Source organism: Aquila chrysaetos, chromosome 6, assembly GCF_900496995.4.
Source record: "Aquila chrysaetos chrysaetos chromosome 6, bAquChr1.4, whole genome shotgun sequence".
Taxonomy (NCBI): Eukaryota; Metazoa; Chordata; class Aves; order Accipitriformes; family Accipitridae; genus Aquila; species Aquila chrysaetos.
In genome coordinates, this window is record NC_044009.1 from 24,386,680 (window position 1) to 24,407,373 (window position 20,694).

At 35.2% G+C, this 20,694-nt stretch overlaps 1 protein-coding gene across 14 annotated transcripts in view; it reads right to left on the reverse strand.

Moving 5' to 3' along the window:
- The window catches only part of ADAM23 (ADAM metallopeptidase domain 23), an 85,249-nt gene that overhangs the window by 37,607 nt on the left and 26,948 nt on the right, over window positions 1–20,694 (reverse strand). For 12 of the 14 annotated variants that reach the window (XM_030017851.2, XM_030017841.2, XM_030017846.2 and 9 more), the window contains exons 4-11: window positions 17,900–17,963; window positions 13,312–13,394; window positions 12,526–12,589; window positions 10,138–10,210; window positions 9,533–9,606; window positions 8,535–8,600; window positions 4,624–4,695; window positions 1,685–1,851 (exon numbers count right to left, since the gene is read on the reverse strand). In XM_030017851.2, the coding sequence (XP_029873711.1) occupies window positions 1,685–1,851; window positions 4,624–4,695; window positions 8,535–8,600; window positions 9,533–9,606; window positions 10,138–10,210; window positions 12,526–12,589; window positions 13,312–13,394; window positions 17,900–17,963 (663 nt within the window). Of the gene's footprint in view, window positions 1–1,684; window positions 1,852–4,623; window positions 4,696–8,534; window positions 8,601–9,529; window positions 9,607–10,137; window positions 10,211–12,525; window positions 12,590–13,311; window positions 13,395–17,899; window positions 17,964–20,694 lie in introns of all 14 variants that reach the window. The other 2 variants (XM_041124287.1, XM_030017842.2) reach the window with 2 other exon arrangements.

Sequence of the window (20,694 nt, forward strand, 5' to 3'; positions counted from 1 at the left end):
TAATCTGTCAGGAAGGAATTCTGTACTGAAATGTATCAGTGTTGAGAATTTTTTTAATTATGCTCTTAATCCAAACCAATACAAGTTCTAGTTTCGACTCCAAATGAAAAGACTGAGAAGTCTACCTAAAGGGAAAGTAATTCAATACTGCTCTTTAACCCTGCCTCCTTTCAATTATTGTTAATAGGCCCCAAATAATTTAATTAAATTAATGTAATCTGGAAGATATAAATTATCCTATAAAATATCTATAAATTATTATGAATTACACTTATTTTAACTTCATATGCATAATAATAAATCTATGCAGCCTTGGGCACCCATAGCAAATGACCCTAATCTTTGAAAATTAAATCCTTTTACAATAGCAGAATCAATGACCCTTTTGTTTTTTTAAATGACAGGATACTCCAGACAGGTATATATTTATTTTTTCAGAACATTCTGACAGCCATCACAACTTTCAAACTGCAGCTTAACTATACTAAATGCTTAAAGCTAGAGGCTTTACAATAGACAGAACTACAGCAAGGGCTGAGGTTAGCAGGCACTTCTGGAAATGGTCTAGTTCAACCCCCTTGCTTCAAGGGGGCTCAGCTGGAACAGGCTGCTCAGGGCCATGTTCCATTTGTTTTTTAATATCTCCAAGCATGGACACTTCACAGCTTCTTTGGGCAACCTGCTCCAGCATCTGACCACCTTCACATCGAAAGTTATTTCCCCAATTCTTAAATGGAATTTCCTGTATTTCAGTTTGTATTCAGTACCTTTCACCACGCACCGAGAAGACCGTGTTTGCCCGCTGGCAAACTCTTCAGCAAAGGACACAATACATGCATAAAAGTAATTAAGAGTGCACATCATCAACACTTTGCATACGTTATGAAAAACGCAATTAGCATTTTATTGCAATGCCTGTATTAAGGCAGTACAGCTATGACAGAGGGTGGAGGAAATTCTTCATCCCCTATTTTTATCTTCCTCTGCAGAAGACAAACGATAGAAGAATCACAGGGAAGACATTTGTCACTCCATCCTCGTGTATGTCATGCTGCTGGCAGAAGGCTTAAGATCCTTATGCTGCACAAGTGAACACACTCTTCCTCCTCTTTGCTTACAATGCCATAAAGTAAAAAAACTACTGTTGCCCAAGGTTGATGTGCCTAATGATGCAAGCAGAATCTCCCCTCACAATGCATTTTGTCTCAGAAAACAATTCATTACAGCTCTAAAGAAGACCTTCCATTAACAAATCACCACTGCAGCTACATATGTGAATAAATACAGTAACTGGAATGCTCTTGTGGCAGCACATAATTCTGTCAGCTCTGCCCCCTCCTGGTCTTTACTGGGAAAACAGTACCTTACACACCTGATTAGCAAAACTAGGTGTCCTTAAGGGCTCATGAGAAGACACTTCAAAAATGTGACACTGTCTCCAGGTTGCAGAGACATTAAAATTTCAGTATAGATATATATCAACATGACCATGGTATATACTACACCTATTAAAAATAGACTAACCTGTTGAAAAATAGATTAAGCTTCCTAAGGCAGGCAGATGTTGATTGATGTAGTGACTAGCAAGCAAAAAACTAAGCAAGAAGAGACAGGTAGACAAAAGCAGTAGACAGAAAAGTATACAATAGTGTAATAGTCTAAACCATTGTATGATGGTACATACGAGAGCAGGTGCACAGCATCAGCATGTTGTTTGATGTAGTGCTGTCGATATTTGGAGAAATCATGAAGCATCTGCAGAGGATTAGGGTGAATATTAATACGATCTCTGTCTGTCCAAGTTTCCACAGCAACAAGAACCACCCTGGTGTTCAGCTGTTCCTTGTATATCTGAGGGCAGAGACAGGACAGGCACAGGAGTAGAACACTGGGTCAAACATGCACAGTTAGCCAGTAAGAGTAAAGCGGAAGGACAAGAGGGATAAAGCAGGAGGGAAACATGGGAAACCGTTAGCTGGTAACACCTTGGATTTCCTAAAAATTAATATTCTGATCAACTTAAATTTTATGTTTTAGAGGACAAAAAAACCCCCTTGCTGCTCTTTTTTTGAGCTACTCCCTTTTCTTTGAAATTCTCATGTCAAATAATTTCACCACTGAGTTTTGCAGAAAACCTGTACAAAAATCAGCAAAGAAGAAATGTAAAGGTATACTGGGTGATCTTAAAGAAAAAGAAAAGAAAGATCTCAAAGACAAAGAGTAGCCAAAGCCAATTCCTAAGTCAAGATTAAATAATTTCTCAGTTCTCTAGTATATCCAAAATTTAATTCACATAATGCTTGATTTTAATTTATAGTATGATCACTTAATGCTACTCAAGTAATGTGAGAATTAAATAAGAATATTAATTTTTCTATTAATTTTAATGTCACTGTAGCAATAGACAAGGAAACAACGATCAGGCCCTAATAATTACAAAACAGCTTTATAATATCCATTTTAACTTTGGCATGATAATTCATTCTGAAATAAAACTGCTGCTCTCTTTAGGTTCAGGTCATAAAATGTGAAATTTTATTAACTAAAGTTATTCAGAACCTGCAGATCTACAAAAGAAGCATTTCTTATCCGCCATCGACAGTCTGCCCATCAAAAGTCTTACATGGGACACAAAGAACAGTTAGTGATCATACTTAGTTATGATCTAAAAGCACCAGATAATTAATACATTGGCTGCCTAATGCATAAAATACAGAAAAGGCAAATTATTTGATCACTTCCATGATGCACCATATTAAATGTTTGCTTTTATTATCTTTTTGCCAAATTATACCTACAACACACTAGATGAATTGCAAATAATCCTCCTGCAGTTATGATAGATATACTGAATAAACTAGCACTGACTAGCATGCCAGTCTTTTGTACCAAGGCAGCATTATCCTTACAAAAAAGTCAGTGTATAATATTCAGCTTAGAAAAAAAGGCAATAAATATAGGAGCAAGAGAGAGCAACCAGCTGAGCTCAATTTTGTCCAAGAACTTTGAAGGAAAAAAGAATATGCTTCAATTTGAGGGAGACAGGCTGAGGACATACACAGAAAACAGTTAACATGAGAAAAATCAATAAAACTAAACCCCAGAAATTACATATGGGTGGATCAATAAAGACTTTACTTGTGTTTGCTGGGAGGAAAACCGTATTTCCTGAAGCAAACGGGAAGGAAAGAATGAAGAGGGGGCAGAGAACGTGGAAACCTCTGAAAGACAATATCCTTTTCCCAGTAATATATCAGCAAGAAATACAGCCCACTCCCTATGAACACAAGGGAATAACAAGGCAGAAATTCCTGCTCCTTTTCATGCTTTGTTTAAAGAAAAGACCATTAAGATGTCATTTTGCAAGATCTCTATCGGGGGACTGAATTCTACGCTGGAGAGAAGCTGAGTGTTTCTGTATACACACACAGAGAAAATAAAAATGGAAAGACGGAACAGTCAGAGAAAGGACAGATAGATTAAATAACTTTTGTTAAAATGCAGAAGGAATACAAAGAAATAATGATCAGTTGAGAAAAGAATGAAGATGCCACCCTTCCTTTGGGAATGTCCAATATAAATTGCAGAAATATTATTTCAATTATTTATATTTTTATCTGCTCTAGTAACTTTTCTTCAGACTACTGGCATTTTCAGACCATTACACAAAAACATGCCAGAACACTTCCAGTATTTCATGTATTATAGACATATTCACCTAGTTTTCAATATACATACAGTATACATAATACTTATATGTAAGATACTAAGAACAAATACTGTATTGCTTCCTCCGAACTAAACAAACTGTTGACAATGTTTTGCACTGAATCATATCACGCAGTTCTACTGGTATCAATAAAGTCACATGGAAAGGAGACTTAGAGTCAGAATTTTGCTAGCCTTTGTATTCATCACTACTAGAAAATCTATACTGTTTGAAAATCTATACTGTTTTCACTACAAACTATACTGTTTTCACTACAAACACAGCTCTGAAATGTGTGTGGTCATTACACATACATCAAAGAGGAAAAAGAAAAATCAAATTTTACCACAAATCTTACTTTTAGTTTATATACTCTATGTGAAATTGTTCTAAATTTAGTCACAGATACAAGTATGGTGCCTGTGTCAGTGCCACCCATTTATCATGTACTACAATGGGATTTTGTTCGTTTTTCAGCTATATAGATTTATAAAGAAGAATTTTTATTCACATTCTCTTCTTCTCCGAGTAGATATGTGTATGCTTTGTGAACCATACTTGCAGCTTCAACCACTTGTAGTTAGATTTGTTTCACAAATCTAAACTCGATTAAATGTCATTTTTAAGCAGTGAATGATACTGAAAGCTCCTTCAAGTCTGAAATCCCTCCCTGCCAAGGACAAACTCTGGCAGTTGCAAGCTTTGAGAAAAATGCCAAGGATAATTTGGTGGTTTCTTACACATCCACCCCAGGCTATTCTTCTCCAGAGGAACTGGAAATGAGTTTTAAAATGTAATTTTTATGGCTGCTGTTTTTTTTTTTATCCTGGTATCTGCTAATGTTAACTTTTTTAATACAGTGCTAAACTAACAAAGTCAGTGATACCATTTTCAGAAGAAACATAGATACTTACAGCATCTACAAGGTTTACCACAGACTTTGCAAAATTGTTTGTGTATGCATTTGAAGAACGGTGCTTTTTGAACTAAAAAGAGAAAAAAAAGTAGAACACAGTGAGAACTTCAATATTTATTACTAATTCTTTATTTTTACAGCAAGAAAGGAAAATTAATATTTTAAGAAAGAGTAACAGAAAAACTCAAAAAGCTTTTCAGATCACAGCCTGTATCTCATATTCAAGAATCCCTGGAAGATAAATGAAGCCATGTATGCTAGACAGCCTTTCACATTTATAAAAGGAGCATTTAGCCACAAGAAATACCCTATTTAAAACCAGAGTTCAAATGTTCGAGACCAAATTACATGTCAACATGAACATAAACATGAGCTCAAAATTGAGAGGATGCTGTACCCATTAAAACTGTGCTTAACCTGATGAGTTAAATATCAGACTATACTAGCCACATTCCATGACTGTAATTATAAGACACGAACATGAAGCATTTACCACTTGTCCTGTGTACAGCTCTTTGCAAAGGCATCCTGTGTCTACTATAGCACGAGACTTTTATGATGAGTAGCATTAGTTATACCAAAGTGCAAACAGGAAGAGGGAGTGCATGGTAAAAGTAAATATGTGTTTGAATGTGGAAAGAGTTAAGCTCAATAGCTTAAGTTTTAACTGCAATTTTTTTCCATTTCTATAGACTTAGATGAGCTGTATTACAAGATCTGCTTCCTAATTTCTGTGCAAGTCATTACAATTGTTTCATGTCTTTCCTCATCCTGCCCCACAAGTCCCCTCTGTTCCAACTCAAATTTTCCAAAGATGCTGCTATGGTATCTGAACATGAATCCATGACTTTCAAAAAACTGTAAAATCATAAACCAAAATGGCATTACACAATATGATTTGCAGGCAGGAAAAATAAGTCTTCAAAATTTCACAGAAACAGAACACAAAATTGCATAGAACAAAGAGGGTAAACTGTTACTAATTTCAACTACTGGTTAAAAGCAACAAACCTCATCACAAATCTCATGAGCAAACATTATCATGTTCCATGAAAGTGTCAGCTATTCCCACTCCAAAACACAGTGCCCAAAAAGAGGCCTTGAAACAAGAGGGTCTGACTCTTCTCTGAGCAACTGAGTAGCTACTCTTATCAAGTTAGATGATTAACTACCTTCCCAAATTAGAATTACAAAACAGACAAATCCTGTTTACCAGAATTATGCTTGGTGCAAAGGTGAAAGTAAAACTGGAAGACATACATGCTTTTAAAAGTAAATAATCTTTTTCTCAAATTCAAAGTCACAAGTGACACACACACTATATCATAACAAATTTTCCATCCCTTTACATTCCAGTTATTTTTGCACAAGCAATCTAGTTTTATATGGACGAAACGCCACAAAGATAACAAAAAGTTCATCAAACTTAATGATGACACCCATTCATTTGACTGCAGGAAGATAAATTTTTTACATATCCAGTTATTCACTGTTAAGCTCCACAATGCTTCAGCACATCCACAGCAGGTTTTAATACCCAAAGATCCTACAACATAGGTTTGCAGAGACCCCCTGCCCTATAACTATTCTCAAAACAAAGCACTTCCAGCTACAGCGCTAGTAGGCGCGTAGGATGTACACTTGAGTATCCATTTCATGGACTCTGCTCCCCAGGGAAGCATGATACGAGAACAAAACAATGGGGCAGGGGGGAAGGATGGCTTTGGGTTTTTGTTTTGAGCCAATCCCAAACTTTCCCAGAAGTGGAAAGGTAAAATAATATGCTTTGGAAAATGTTCTTTGTTTTCATGAAAGTATTTAAATGCCCAAATCAACAGCAATATACAACATATTCTGTTTAAACACAGCTCCTAAAACAGAATTTAAGTCAGTAGAAAGTGCAACAACCTAATTAAATATGTTCAGCTGTGTCTTTAGTGTTACAGGAAGGGAAAATTTTGTGAAAATACATAGTATTAACCACTTAATCCAAGGACCAGAGGTTTAAGAGACTTCTTCCAACACAGAACCTTGCTGCAGGAGAAACCTGCCCTCTACTGGTAAGCAGAAAACCTTAAAAGTACATTTAGCGAGCTCCTGGATTGGCAGGCTTTAACTCATAATAGTGAACACTTCCTTAAGTATATCCATTTTATTCCTTGAAAAGAATTATTATCTGCTTCTGAGTCACTGACAACTCTGAAGCAAAAAAATCTTGAATGCTTGTGGTCTGAAGTTCTAACAAATTAAAGCCTGAGTGGAGACAACAGTTAGTGTCTGTAACAAGTGTACTGAACAGGATGGTTGTCCTTTAAGCATGTCTGTAATACAAGAGGCCAGAGGAAACGGACACAGAAATATTATCTCTTCAGAAGGAACACCAACCACAGACCTCAAACAAGACAACAAAATGTCTGCAACTGCAGTTACTGTGCCCTACCCCTAAACAACTAACACATGAGCACTCTTAAAATAGTTTCCTACCAAGTGGCTTTACAAGTGAAAACAGTTGAAGAAATTTCTGTCCTACTCTTTCCATCCATTCAAATTCCCCCTCCGTTGCTGAATTGACACAGATTAAATATAGGTAATTTTTGCCCAGACTATTTCTATGATTTATCAAAACAGATGAGGGAAGGTTGTATTATATGTCTGTTCAGCACTGGAACAAGTACAAAATACTGCATCCCATTCTGGTATCTGCTATTTCTGGCTCTTTAAAATCATCCTTCAGTGTTGACAAAAGAGCCCACAATAACATAAAGCATTGGGAAAACATGCAGTAGAGTGAGAGATGCAAGGAGCTCTTACTGAAACTTAAAAGTTTATTTTACTTGCACATAAAATACGCAGAAACTGCTTTATCAACAGAATTTTATTTAAAAAATGGTCTTGCTCACACAGAAGCAAAGTCATACCAAGAGTTGATGATCCTTATTTGCCTCTTAGTCAATGTAACAGCTGAGAAAGCTAAGTGAGACCAGGACTCAGAACAAGGCACAATCAGGTGGTTTTTTTGAGTAATTTGCTGTTGGTTGCAATATATTCTTTGTTACTAGAAAACTTTTAAACCTACACTGAGTATTTTTCCATAAGAGATATGCTTTAGTTAAAATGTAGCTATTGGACTTAAATTTGTGATGCTTTTCAAAAAAGGTCTATAAAATAGTTGTTTAGGTTTACAAAACTTATTACTCTCCAGGCCCCCTCCTGATTTTTCATAAGGGTAACACACGGACACTTTGATAGCCTTACTTGGTATAATTAGTGAAAGTAGTAACATTTAAATAACAAAATGTCGCTTGGTCTGATTTTTTCCAGTGATCCCTCAAGACAAAAAGGAAAAAAAAGTGGGCTGCTTCCCCCCCCCCCCCCCCCCCTTTTTTTTTTTAAATCAAATGACAAACACTTTCTGAATTGAGCAAACAACTTACCTTGTACTTCATTATGAATTCTGTTTATGAGTATGGCATAGCCAGGAACAACAATCAGATAGTTTTGTCTATATGCTTTCCTGCATTAAAATTTAAGTTAGTAAAACTAAAAGTAACAAGTTCTGACCTCTTTCTTTATTACTTTAAGGATAGGATATAATTTTAGAATGTTTAGTATGTTTATTCTGGACATAAATATTTTGTTGCTTTACTTTGTTGGTTATGGGCATATCAAATTATCCATATGATACCAAAGTGTTTCAGACATATTTTGAATATATAACTGCTGTAGAAAATCTTCAGTAACATTAGGCATTATTAGGTACTATGGCCTATACTGTGTCTTACAGTACAAATGTTAACAGCTGCTGATAAACAAAATATTTGACCCAAAGTAGCTGATGCAGCACAGTGCTGTACATCAACCTACAAATTATAATCAAAAGGAAGATTACCACTGAATTGATATACTTACCATTTTATGGTCATTCACTATCATGAGCTCCAGATATTTCATTTCTTCAAAGATACCACGAGACGCCTGACGGATTAAAGAAATTCTCTGAGAAATCATGAAGATGTAGCGATTTTCAAAAATAATTGCATTATTGCAATTTGATTTAATAGAATTACCCATAAATATTATATAGGGTGTGTAAACCTGTAAAAACTGGGTGAGACATTCAGCTAGGGTAAATAATCATAGCTCCAGTAACTTAGTGAGTTATGACAGACACTGGCTGAGAACCTGAGTCACATCATTAAGAATGTTTAGAGTCTATTCTTTTTGGCTCAGCACAGCAGCCACCACTGCCTCCCTACTCTCTTATTTTCACAAAGGAAAAAAAATCTGAAACACTAAAAACTCTTGGTCTACTGTCCGATTCATCGCAGATTTAATGAGGAAGGAAGTTACTAAAAATAGATGCGTCCTCAAAAAATATGCTGTGGATTGTGCAACCCAGTGAAGAAATACAGATTAATCTTCTTTAACTCAATTACTCCCCTAGCTGACATATATGCATATGTAGATCATGAGGACTGTCCACTTCTGTTCTCTCAGTAACCCAGTTCTGGGTGTCCTCATTTGGATTTTTAATTTAAACATGCTACTTAACGAGCCAAATGAAAATAAAGTCAGATACCTACAAAGTAGGAAGACTTCATTCAAAATTATTCTTTATCCTCAAGCAGACTCAAAACTTAAAATTCTCATTTGCACTACTAAACTTCCATTCAATTGCTATATCGTATTGCCGTCACTTTAGAAAGCTTGTCTACTTTTCTCCAAATATTCTATTTTTAAAGAATAATCTCTTTTTATCATTCGATAACTGTATTATGAGACAACATTAAGCTACCAAAAATATTTGTTTTCTAAAGCCTATGTTCTCTCAACATTAAAAAATCCAGAAATTAGTGGGATTGGTTTTGTTTTCATAAATGGTCTGAACTCGGGGTCACACTACTTACTGCTCTCTTTCTTCTCTTTCTCCTCAGCCACTGTAGTTCAGACAGAAAGGGCCATTCAGAACTAGATTCAGTCTCTGTACAAATTACAATTTAAGAATTTCATGGCATTATTTTAAACTACTTATATACACTGTCTAAATCAAAAGTAGATTAAGATCACCAAAATTAGAAGAACCTTTGCTATAGAAAAGTTCATTTTTTAAAATACACAAAATGTAAAATAACTCATATCAAAACTCAAGTAATTTAGAAATCTAAAGTAAGAATTAAAGCATGCTAAGGGAGGTAAAGAGATTGTAACCTGGGCTTAGAATATATATTTTCTTCCATCTTGTGTCCTCAATTACTATCATTGATTAAATTAAATGATTTGCAGAAGAAAGCTAAATACAGATCTCCATGCATGGAAATCTTTCAGCTGCTTTTTGACAACTCTAAATTCCATTGCAATAATTGTGAAAAAAGTCAGGTCAGTATCTGTTTTTCAAGTTTTTCTAAATAATCAGCAATTTTATATAGACTGTTAACCTAATATTCAAATTTTTCAAGTTATATATACAATTATTTCCAATATTGAAAAACTCATAACATAAGCAAAAACATACCAAGGTCCTGCAACTGCTTGGAGGATTGTGTTCCATAAGTTCTTTGGATGATATGTGGCCTACTTTTACCTTCCTGATAAGAAAAATATGTGACATTTTCTTCTAATTAATAACGTCAAGTAAAAAGTGAGGCACTTCTTTCAGTATTTATAATTTTTATTATTTTTCCATAAAATGCAAGCAACCATAGTACCAATTTGGCATAGTACTAATTTGAAGCAATCTATTTGCAATCCTGAGCAAATCATGGAGCTTCTCTGCTTCAACACATTTACTGACCTACAAATTATCACAGATGTCTTTGAGATTACTTGAAAAAAGTCCTTTAAAAGCCTTACTGTTAGAGAACACAGACCATTTATTTCAACAGATCAAATCAGAGCGTAAATATCTAGCTGCAATCTTCCTCCCACAGATGAAAAGCAACTATTATTACTTATGACAAAAATGTATCTTTCTAATTGCAGCAAAATGCAAGAAACTAATCAATATACTATCCATAAGAGGATTATTTCACCCTGTTTTATTGGTGTATACAACACTTAAAAAGGAGAAGACTTTTAATGCATATTTTCTGTAGAAGTCTGTCATGCCCCAAATTATCACATTTTGGTATCTGCTCTAGAAAACAACTATCTTTTCTTCCATAACACCTCTGCAGTACCTGCCAAAACAAGCAATTCTTTTCAAAGGGTAGGATACTACTGTTCTGTAGCTTCCATAAGAAATACATAACACACTACAGGAAAATACCACACATTTTTTTGCTGGTTTTTCTCGGGGGGGGGGGGGGGGGGGGGGGGAGTGTTGTATATAGTATCTATTATATTTAAGATTAATCAAGCTGAATAAACTACATGCTGAAGGCTGTGTCCAAGCTATTTATCTCACGTAGTACAATCACAAAATGAGTCTCTGAAAGCTCCCTGTAGCTGTATTATTTTGATCTTCAGTAGTTTTGAGGAGAATATTCATCTCATCTGTCTTCTTATCATTTAGAATTCCACTTGAATCCTCAACACAGTTGGCATAGAGTATCTCACTTTTATAACTAGAACTTTTGCTCTACTTCCAAGTTTTACTGAAATATCACACTGAGAGATCTGGGCTTCCTTTGTCCACACAAGCAAGAAAACAGTTTAGTCAAATTCTCCTCTGCCTACTACATGGATACCTTTGTATAAATATAATCTCCATGAATTTACTATATCTGTCCTGTCAGTTTTCAGGCTTACAACCTTTATGAATATGTGCTACATCAAAATGCATTACACAGCTTAACACATGACATGTAATAGTGTTCCTGAGGAGACTGAGAAATCTTTTTGGACAGAATATTTTCCCATGTCTCTACAGTTTCATTTACAGCCCAATAATTGACCATCCAAATGACACTAATTCCTCTGAATGTTGATCCAGTTTCTTTGAAAGTGTCAGGAGTCAAAGATTTTGCAGATCTTTCTTTGGACTGCAAGTTCACAGTCACTAAAACGTATCAGTTCTGCAGCATTACTTCATTTGTCATATACTGGTAATTACTAGAGCAAAACAAGCTTGAAAACTGCGACACAGCATCTGGAATATATCCTACAGACCAAGTGGGATACAAACCTTAAGAATTCTCTGTCTCAATGTTGCAGAATTATTTCACTGAAAACCACTCAAATCTGAACCATTCAAGAGGTAGAAATCTACCTGGTTTTACTATCATCTCTGAAATTGAGTCAGTTCAATTAAGAGCTAAAGTTTTAGGAACATAAAACATGAAACTTAACGTGAAGTACAAAAATAATAATAGTTAGCAAGATATTTGCATAAATGCAGTCCTAACATGCTGATCCAGCATAGTCATACATTTGAATATGCTGGATCAGAATCATTTAAGCTATACAGCGACGACTGACTTAACACATATGAAGTGCAAGATACCCACTAGATATCTACTTCATTAAGCTCTGTGTGGAAACATGGTAGGTCAAGAGCAATGTGATCCAACTATTTAGAGGGATGAATAAATGACTTCCAGACGTCCCTTCTACAAATTTATAAATCCTTTAGTTCAAGTACTAGAGCAAATTCATAAACGCTTTTTGACAGTCCATAACCATTTGCTATGGAAACAGTCTTATTAGTCTACTCCCAACATCTAAATGATAGCAATAACTAGGAAAAGAAAGATTAAAGAAAAGCAGAGAAAAATCTTAGGTAATTCATACTTACACATTTCTTGCCAGAAATAAATTCCAAGCAAGTGTTTTAAAATACTTTTGGTTTTCATATGAATGCATGAGAGACGTCACTTATTTATTTATTTATTCTAATACTTTTATTTGCTATTCCTTGAGCACTCTTTCCCAAACCAAATAAATTAGATACAAATAAACTTACTGCACTGTGAGTCAGATCCATCGGTTCTATCAAGTACATATAAGTACTATCTTCAAACATGCCACTAAAACATGGAGAAAAAGAAGTGATATTTAGGATTACATGGTAATTAATTTGACTCCAGGATATGATTTTTGATGAGACAAAACCAAACTTAGGGCTGAAAACCTGATCAATATTAAAATAAATTCCATATATGTTCATTATTACCACATGTGTCTAAAGCTAATAATATTTTTAAGAGATCAGGTGCATTTTAATGAACTAACACTGAATGTAATGGCAATGTAATGAAAAAGCATCAAAAAGAATAAAGATTTGACCTTGGAAAGAGGAAGTCCCAAGACATACATTAGCATACAGAATATAATCAACAGCTGAGTTGCACGTAACAGTAACTAATCCTAGTAAGGACTAATTTCTTACATTTTTTCCTTGTACAATCTAACAAAAAGATCAATTCTGCTATTGGCTGACAGAATTATACATGAATACTGAGCATGCAAACTGTGTAATTCTTGTTTACCCTTTACCATAATAAGTCATCTGGTGAAATATTTATTTGCACTTACCATATTCAAAGGTTTCATGAGACAGCATCAAAATACTTTAATCCCAGTGATACTAAAAAAAAAATGCTAGCAGTTTGGCGTAGCTGGTACTGGCATTTCAAAGCATCAAAAATCTTTGGGCCTGCAGAGTTTCAGACCCTTACATATTAAAGATAATATTAAAGAGTAATAATTAGTTAATAGCCTTGTTTGAAAAATGGAAACGTGTACTTACTGAAGTCCATTACAAGTTGAAAGAGCAACTTTGGAATCCTTGATACCTCTGATATTTCCATGGTAGTAACAATGCTCTCCACCCTAATAATGTTTAAAAACAAACAAACAAACAATCACACAGACACAAAATCACCCTGATTTAATGTCTGTTGCTTAAAACCAAGGCAAAAAAAAGATTCAACACCTTGCATTAGGTAAAATTTCAGAGAAAACAGTGAATTGCTAAAAACCAATGACAAGCCCTAATTGCTTGTAAGAGAAAAATTGTGCCCAGTAAAGACTAATTTATATAACTTTTCAAGCCATAACATGGGTTATTCTTCTGTTTAAGTCACAGCATTCTTGACCTTTTAAGTGCATTTCTTTGCTGTACATTGATTCTGTAAAAATGTTATGTAATGCAGGTTACATGAGCATTGAATTGTTTCTTGATACCTTCCAGGTCTATTAAAATTACAAGTGATACAGTATTCATCAATCACCTGGCATGTATTTGGCTTAGATCTGGATTCTACCAATTTTGTCTCACTAAAAATTTATCAATTAAAATGTTACATCATTAGACTGTAGTTACTGATATCACTAATGATGAATGAGCCAGAAAGTTAATCTAGTTTAGCAACAGTGAAGTGTACAGTTGCATTTTTACTGTACATATGTCAAAAGGGTACTAAAGTCAACTCTTGTTTTTAACTGCATAAAATTCCAAATAGATGCAAACCCCAATTTATTCAAAAAATAGCAAGATTTTTGTGTTTTTCTAAGGAAGTCAGCAATCGTGTTTTAGACAAGGTCCTGCCTTTTATTTAATAAATAATAACATCTAAATTACCTACAAGTGTGTTTAAATGTTAGACTTAAAAAAAAACCCCAAAATTAGGCAAACTACATCCAAAACTGTGATCCAAAACCTCAGTTCTCAAAGGCCCTAATGATATGATGTAAGCAAGATCCTGCTGAATGCTGCAATACAAGATTTGAACAGTCAGCTGACGCAGGGATTAGGCTGAATAGAATTAGTGCAAAATGTGCTACCAAATGGGTGTGCAACGAAGCTCTGTGTGTAGTCTTTCGCTTCTCTGCAAGAATGTAAGGGAAGTTGCGGTATGTGTATATATGGGGGGAAACAGGACAAAGCAGGAGACCAAAATACCACAGAGAACAACTGATACATACTCTAAAATCTTAAAGTTCTGATCCAGAAAAGCCTTGCTCAGATGTCAACTAAACCCTAGTGAATGCTACATGCTTTCCTATGAATAGAAGCGCAGGTTCCCTTGATCTGCCTGGCTTTTATCATAGAATGAGCTAAGTTGAGCTCTCCTCTCCTGAAGCAACTAGCTTGTATCTAAGCTCTCCTTAAAGTGGGCAGAGAACTTCAAGCATGCTCAGAACACACCTAAGACAGAGTGACAAGACGGATCCTCACAAAACAGAGTTGCAGTGGATTTCTTTTCAAAATACTGACCATTACATGCCAATGCCCATCTCTGGCTAATAACTACAGCACTCATCCCAGGTTTCCCAACTGCTGAACAATTTCCTGGGTCACCTTGAAGAGAGTCAACTCACATCTCCCCACCTTCTAAAAGTGTACTCTATCTCCACAGTTACTGGCTACTTTGTGTCAGAGCACCCTACATGAATCAAGCTGAAGCAGTCTCATTTTGTGGAACTCACAAAGATTTATGAAGTCAGAAAGAGGGAGCATGATTCTGTATCCCAGAGGCTAGGAAGCTTCTAGGAGGAGGTCTTAACAGCAGACTACAATAAATAAATGATTCAGATGAGAAATTCAGAAATAATTGTTTTGTCAAAGCATCATCTACTCACATGCAAGAATTACTAGTGTTAAAATAATGTCATGAAGATCTTTTTAAATCTCCAATTTTTTTACTTTCTATACTTGCACAATGTGTGATTTTTCTCTATATGTTCTAGTTTTCTTCTAGGCACTCAATTTGTATGATTTAATTTCTCCATGTAATGAAAGTAGAGTTCTACTGCACTATCAAGAGTTTTGTATTATTTGATTGTAAACAGCTAAATATGTATAAAAACTTAAAATCTTTAGCACATTTTTAGGATTACATACTATAGGAAGCCACATGGCAAATTATTAAATCCTTTATCTGTATTCTGATTCTGATAGAAATTAATTCTATCCTTATTGCTGGACAGCAGAATTACTAATCCCTAAAATTCCACAAATTGTTGAGGAATAAACTGATTAGACTGTTAGAGGCTTACAGAAGTACTTATCGTGACTGAGGGTAAAATAAACTAGCTTCATAGGAATGTTTCAACTGAGTAAACAAGAAGAGTATATTTATTTTCTATCAACAGAAACAAAGCATCAAGAGCACCATTAACAGACTGTTCAAGCTATGAATGTTCAGAAAGAAACCAAGAAACATTACTTCGACTTTTCTAAAGAAAATGGACTAGTGAATTTATAAGCTGTTAAATACCAGAAATGCTGCTGCTATATGTGAGTGAAGCTAAAATGAGGAAAACTGAATGATACTAATTTACCTTATTTAAGTAGTTGGTCTTTAGTGTCTATCAACAATAACACCAGCTAAACTACAGATAAAAAGTATTCTCAAAAAGTTTTATTAAAAACCCTTAAGTGTAGTTGTGTCTCACACATTGTTTGAAAAATGTACCATTCATCATCAAAATATTCTTAATTCTGGTGTCATGTCATCTGAATTCCAACAAGTATATTGGACCCATTCCTTCTGCAATTATTATAACTCAAAGTAGTACCAAAAAAGTAAATGCTTTTTGTTTAAGTATGCACAGCATTATTTCCATTTTGCATCTTATTTAATGTTAATCAGATTCTGAATGAAATTCCTAACAGGCTACTGTGTATTATAAAGTTAAAGTACTACACAGAAAGCAATCACTACATATTTACCTTTCCATTAGTAAGAATGCCTAAGCCATGCTTTTTAACAACTAATTCTCGCACAAGTAGCTTTTCAAGAATTTTTTTTAGAAGACAGTCATCTGAGTGAAGAAAATGCTGTTTGCTCTTCAGTGTTTTCACTCTTCTAATAGACTACCTCTTTTTACAAAATACAATACTTTTCATGAAGATCTCACTTCTTTACATCTGCATCAGGAAACAAAACAATCTTTTACTTACTCAGGTCTAAAAAGGATTATAAGACACTGCAAAAGACCAGGATACAGTCCTTATTTATCTCCTACACAAATTGTGTGTATATGTTCAGAACTTATAATGAAGCCTTTTACAGATTAATGTGACTTCAGGAGCTCTATTATTGTTGTTTCTAAATAAATCAATTCCGAAAACATCCCCTGGGAAGTTTGGATCAAGTTACTGCAGCATGCAAAGGTAGTCCATTTGCTGAGTCTAAAGTTTTAATATAATTTTCTAGTCAGATTCATGATTCAGCAACCGCAGTGCTCAATGCTAGTGCTGCAGCTGACAATTGCATGAGCTTGTCTAAATGCCAGAGGGAATTGTTTTCTTGCATCATTTAGCATTTTTGCCTGTTCTACAGAGCATTGAGTCTTAATGAAACAACTTCCTTAGTATGTTACGTGAAACTATTTTTCTTCTTCAGTGGAAGAAAACAAAACAGTATTTTGCAATAATTATATTGCAGTGTAATTGTTTAATTTTGCCCTAATCTGTGATATATTGTTTTATTTGAGATTCTCTATAACAAGGGCAAAATAATAAACTATACATCTAATACTTGGACAAACAACAGTCCTGACTTGCTGAAGGCATAAATGCAACTTGAATGCTTGCTTTCCTCCACTCTACATAGAGATGTATTTCACATGTAATAAGCTCACAACAAGTATTCCAGCATTCATGCCAAATATGAAAAAAGCCACTCCCTGAAAATGTAGTTTATAACCTTCCTAGGAACCTACCAGTCCTCATTTTGTTACTACAACAAACAAAAGACTGATCTGGTTCCCTTAGTCAGGGCTGAACTATCTTGCAGAACTTTAATCTTTTTGTCTTTGGATCAATAGCCTATGGCACTGCATTCAATTTGGGAGCTAGTTTGACAAATGTAATTAATTGGATGTCAAGCAATATGCTGGTTTTGTAATAACCGAAACCTTAACCTCTGGAATCAAGTCTTTCATTTTCTGTTTCACAACTGTATAATTCTTGCAAAGAAAAGTCACTGCAAGTTTTTTGTTTGTTTGTTTGAATGTCTTACATTACCATTATGCTTTCCCCTTGCACGTTGTGCTAAGGTCATGTAAATAATTAACGAGGACTATACTGATGGTGACTTCAACCCTTCCACCTCCTTCATTTTACAAGATGTAATTGTTCTGGCAGTATCTGGACCATCTTCACTACTATCACCTACCACTGCCTACCCCGCACCCTGACAGACAACTTTCCTTTTTTGTACAATTCTTCTTGCATTACTGAGGCATCCTTACAGATGAGATCAGTTACCTTGTATGTGTGGAAAAAGGCTTCTGTGTGTCTTGCAAAACTTTTTTTCTTTTTTTAACATTTTATTGGCATTGCTCCCTCAGAGAGACCATTCTAACATGTTTTAAGAGCACAATACCTTAGAAAACTTTGGTTTTCCATCTTCATAGTGAATCTCCACATAATTGGAAGACAACAAGTCACTGTCAAAGAAAGGAAAAATCAAGATGAGAAAAATCTGAATATTCTCTCTACTGCTGTGGGTGGGGTTGGGGTTTTTTGTTAGAATTTTCAAACCATTTTTTCTTTCATTGTATATTAGTTTAACAAAATCAAGCAGCTTGTGTCCAGTAAATGGTTTGCTGGTGCACTGGAAGTCAGCATGTTTCAGAAGGGGGAATTTCATTCTGCAATCTAATCCCCTGCATTTTAGCTTTACAATTACATTATCAGCCTTTTAAATATGCAAAAAAAATCCCATGGCTTTAGAACTTTGTCTGCTGCCAGTAACTGGTACTGAAAAAATATATGTTTAGTTCATTACTGTTTTCAGTTAAATTTTATATTTTATCTGAAAGTTAAACAGGGTATATATAAGGCTGAACAAATACATACAGAACTGTTCTGAAGACAAGAGCATATACTTTACCTGTAATTCACTTTCACAACCGCAAATACTCAGTTTTTTCTAAAAACAGTAAGGCTGTCCCAGTTTTGGCTGGGATAGAGTTAATTTTCTTCCCAGTAGCTGGTACGGTGTGTTTTGGATTTAGTGGGAGAATAATCTTGATAACACACTGATGTTTTAGTTGTTGCTAAGTAGCACTTGTCCTAAATTAAGGATTTTTCAGTTCCCCATGCTCTGCCAGCAAGCAGGTGTACAAGAAGCTGGGAGGGAGCATGGCCAGGACAGCTGACCCGAACTAGCCAAAGGGATATTCCATACCATAGAACATCATGCTCAATACGTAAACTGGGGGGAGTTGGCCGGGAGGGGCAGATCGCTGCTCAGGCAGCGGTCAGCAGGTGGTGAGCAATTGCATTGTGCATCACTTGTCTTTTCATGGGTCTAATTTCTCTCTTTTTGTTATATTCCTTTTAATTACAATTAGTATTGTTATTATTTTTATTATTATATTTTACTTTAGTTATTAAACTGTTCTGACCTCAACCCACAAGTTTTATCCCCCCCCCCTTCTCCTCCCGCTCCCACTGGGAGAGGGGAGGAGTGAGCAAGCAGCTGTGTGGTGCTTAGCTGCTGGCTGGGCTTAAACCACGACAGTAATGTTCTTAAAAGAAAAAACAAACCAAAAAACACTAAAAAAACCCCAACACACACACAAAAAAACCCCAACCATACTACCCCTTTTCTTCCTTTCACTTTTTCTTCTCAGATTCTTTTCTCACTCTTTTTTTTCCTAACTCTGGCAAGACAAATTCCTGAAGCATAAAAATTTCCCTTACTGTATAATTTACAGTTCAAATTTCTTTTTTAAAAATAAGATTAGCTAGCCTGTACATATCCTGGGATAACTTCAGTGTCCTGTTCACTTCTCACCCCGTTATAATCCAGCTTGCAGCATAGCAGCCCAGGGAGAACAAAGCAGTTAAATATGTTAACTGGCCCCATCATATATGCAAGATAAGCATTTTACTTAATGGGATCCAGAATACTCAGCATTTTTCAAGCCTCTAAGAGCCTGTACCCTTCCAAATAAAAAAAATTTAAAAAAAAAAATCATTAAAGGGTCTGACAGTGGTACATATATCAAAACAAAAATACCGTTGCCGTGAATAAAAAACATCATCATTATGGAAGCCTGGTCTGGCAAAATAGCTCTGATGGGAATTCACGACTAAGAACAACTTAAGATAATGGGTATCTCAAACTCAGTTTAGGCTATTAGCAATCCTGGTAACACTTCAACTCTGGGACTACTGGCTCATAAAATCAATTCTTCATGCTGCATTTATCAGGCGCTACACTTACCAGAGAAGATCCTGCAGAAGTCAGTTACCAGTGGTTCTCTTAAAAGTCCTTTTTCATGGAACTGAGAGACCACATTATGGCCACTCTATGCCTGCAAAACCAACACTAATAGCCATGAATAATTACTGAAGTCTCATCATTTGTCTTAACCTTCATTTTGATAGCAATATTTAATAGATATATTTTTAAAGTCCAGATTTTAAAGTAAATTCAGTTGCATAAAATCATTTTAACTTTCTCTATTTGTATCATAGTAAGCTATAAATTTTCTGCAAGAGAAAACAAATGCTTTATAAATAGTATAAGTGCTTCACTACAATGCAAACAATCACTTCTTCAATGTGGCAAGGTTTGAAGCTTCTGAAGAGTATTACGTATCAAAGCAATTAAACTTTAGAGTGTTGATAATGTCCTTTTCTTCTTTGCATTTTTCATACTTATTATGAAGCATAAGAACTGCCATCATCAGTACTTAATAGGATGGTATAGACAAGGCTAGAGGGAACTGACACAAGTAGGAAAATGGAAAATTCTGATTAGATATAAGTTTAAAAAAAATCACTGAGGATGGTTGAACACTGGAACTATGCTCAACTTGAAAGGGCCTTGACCAGATTCAGATTTTTACAGGCACTTCTGCTTGAATTCACGGAGACCACTTGGTTTCCTCAAATGAATTCCAGGATCAGCATTTATCTCCCTGTTTCAAGCTTAGAATTCCAGGATCAGCATTTATCTCCCTGTTTCAAGCTTACACTCTCACCCCCCCTTTTTTGCCCTCTTCTACTAACCTTACCCAACTGATCTCAGAACTGCTTTCAATGCTATCTATCTAGTACTTTTGGCATCTCTTAAGACTCACAGTAGGTGATTTCCCACTGTGTCTACTGACTCACAACTAACTGTAGTTTAATTACAGCATTTGTCTCTTAGATTTATCCCAT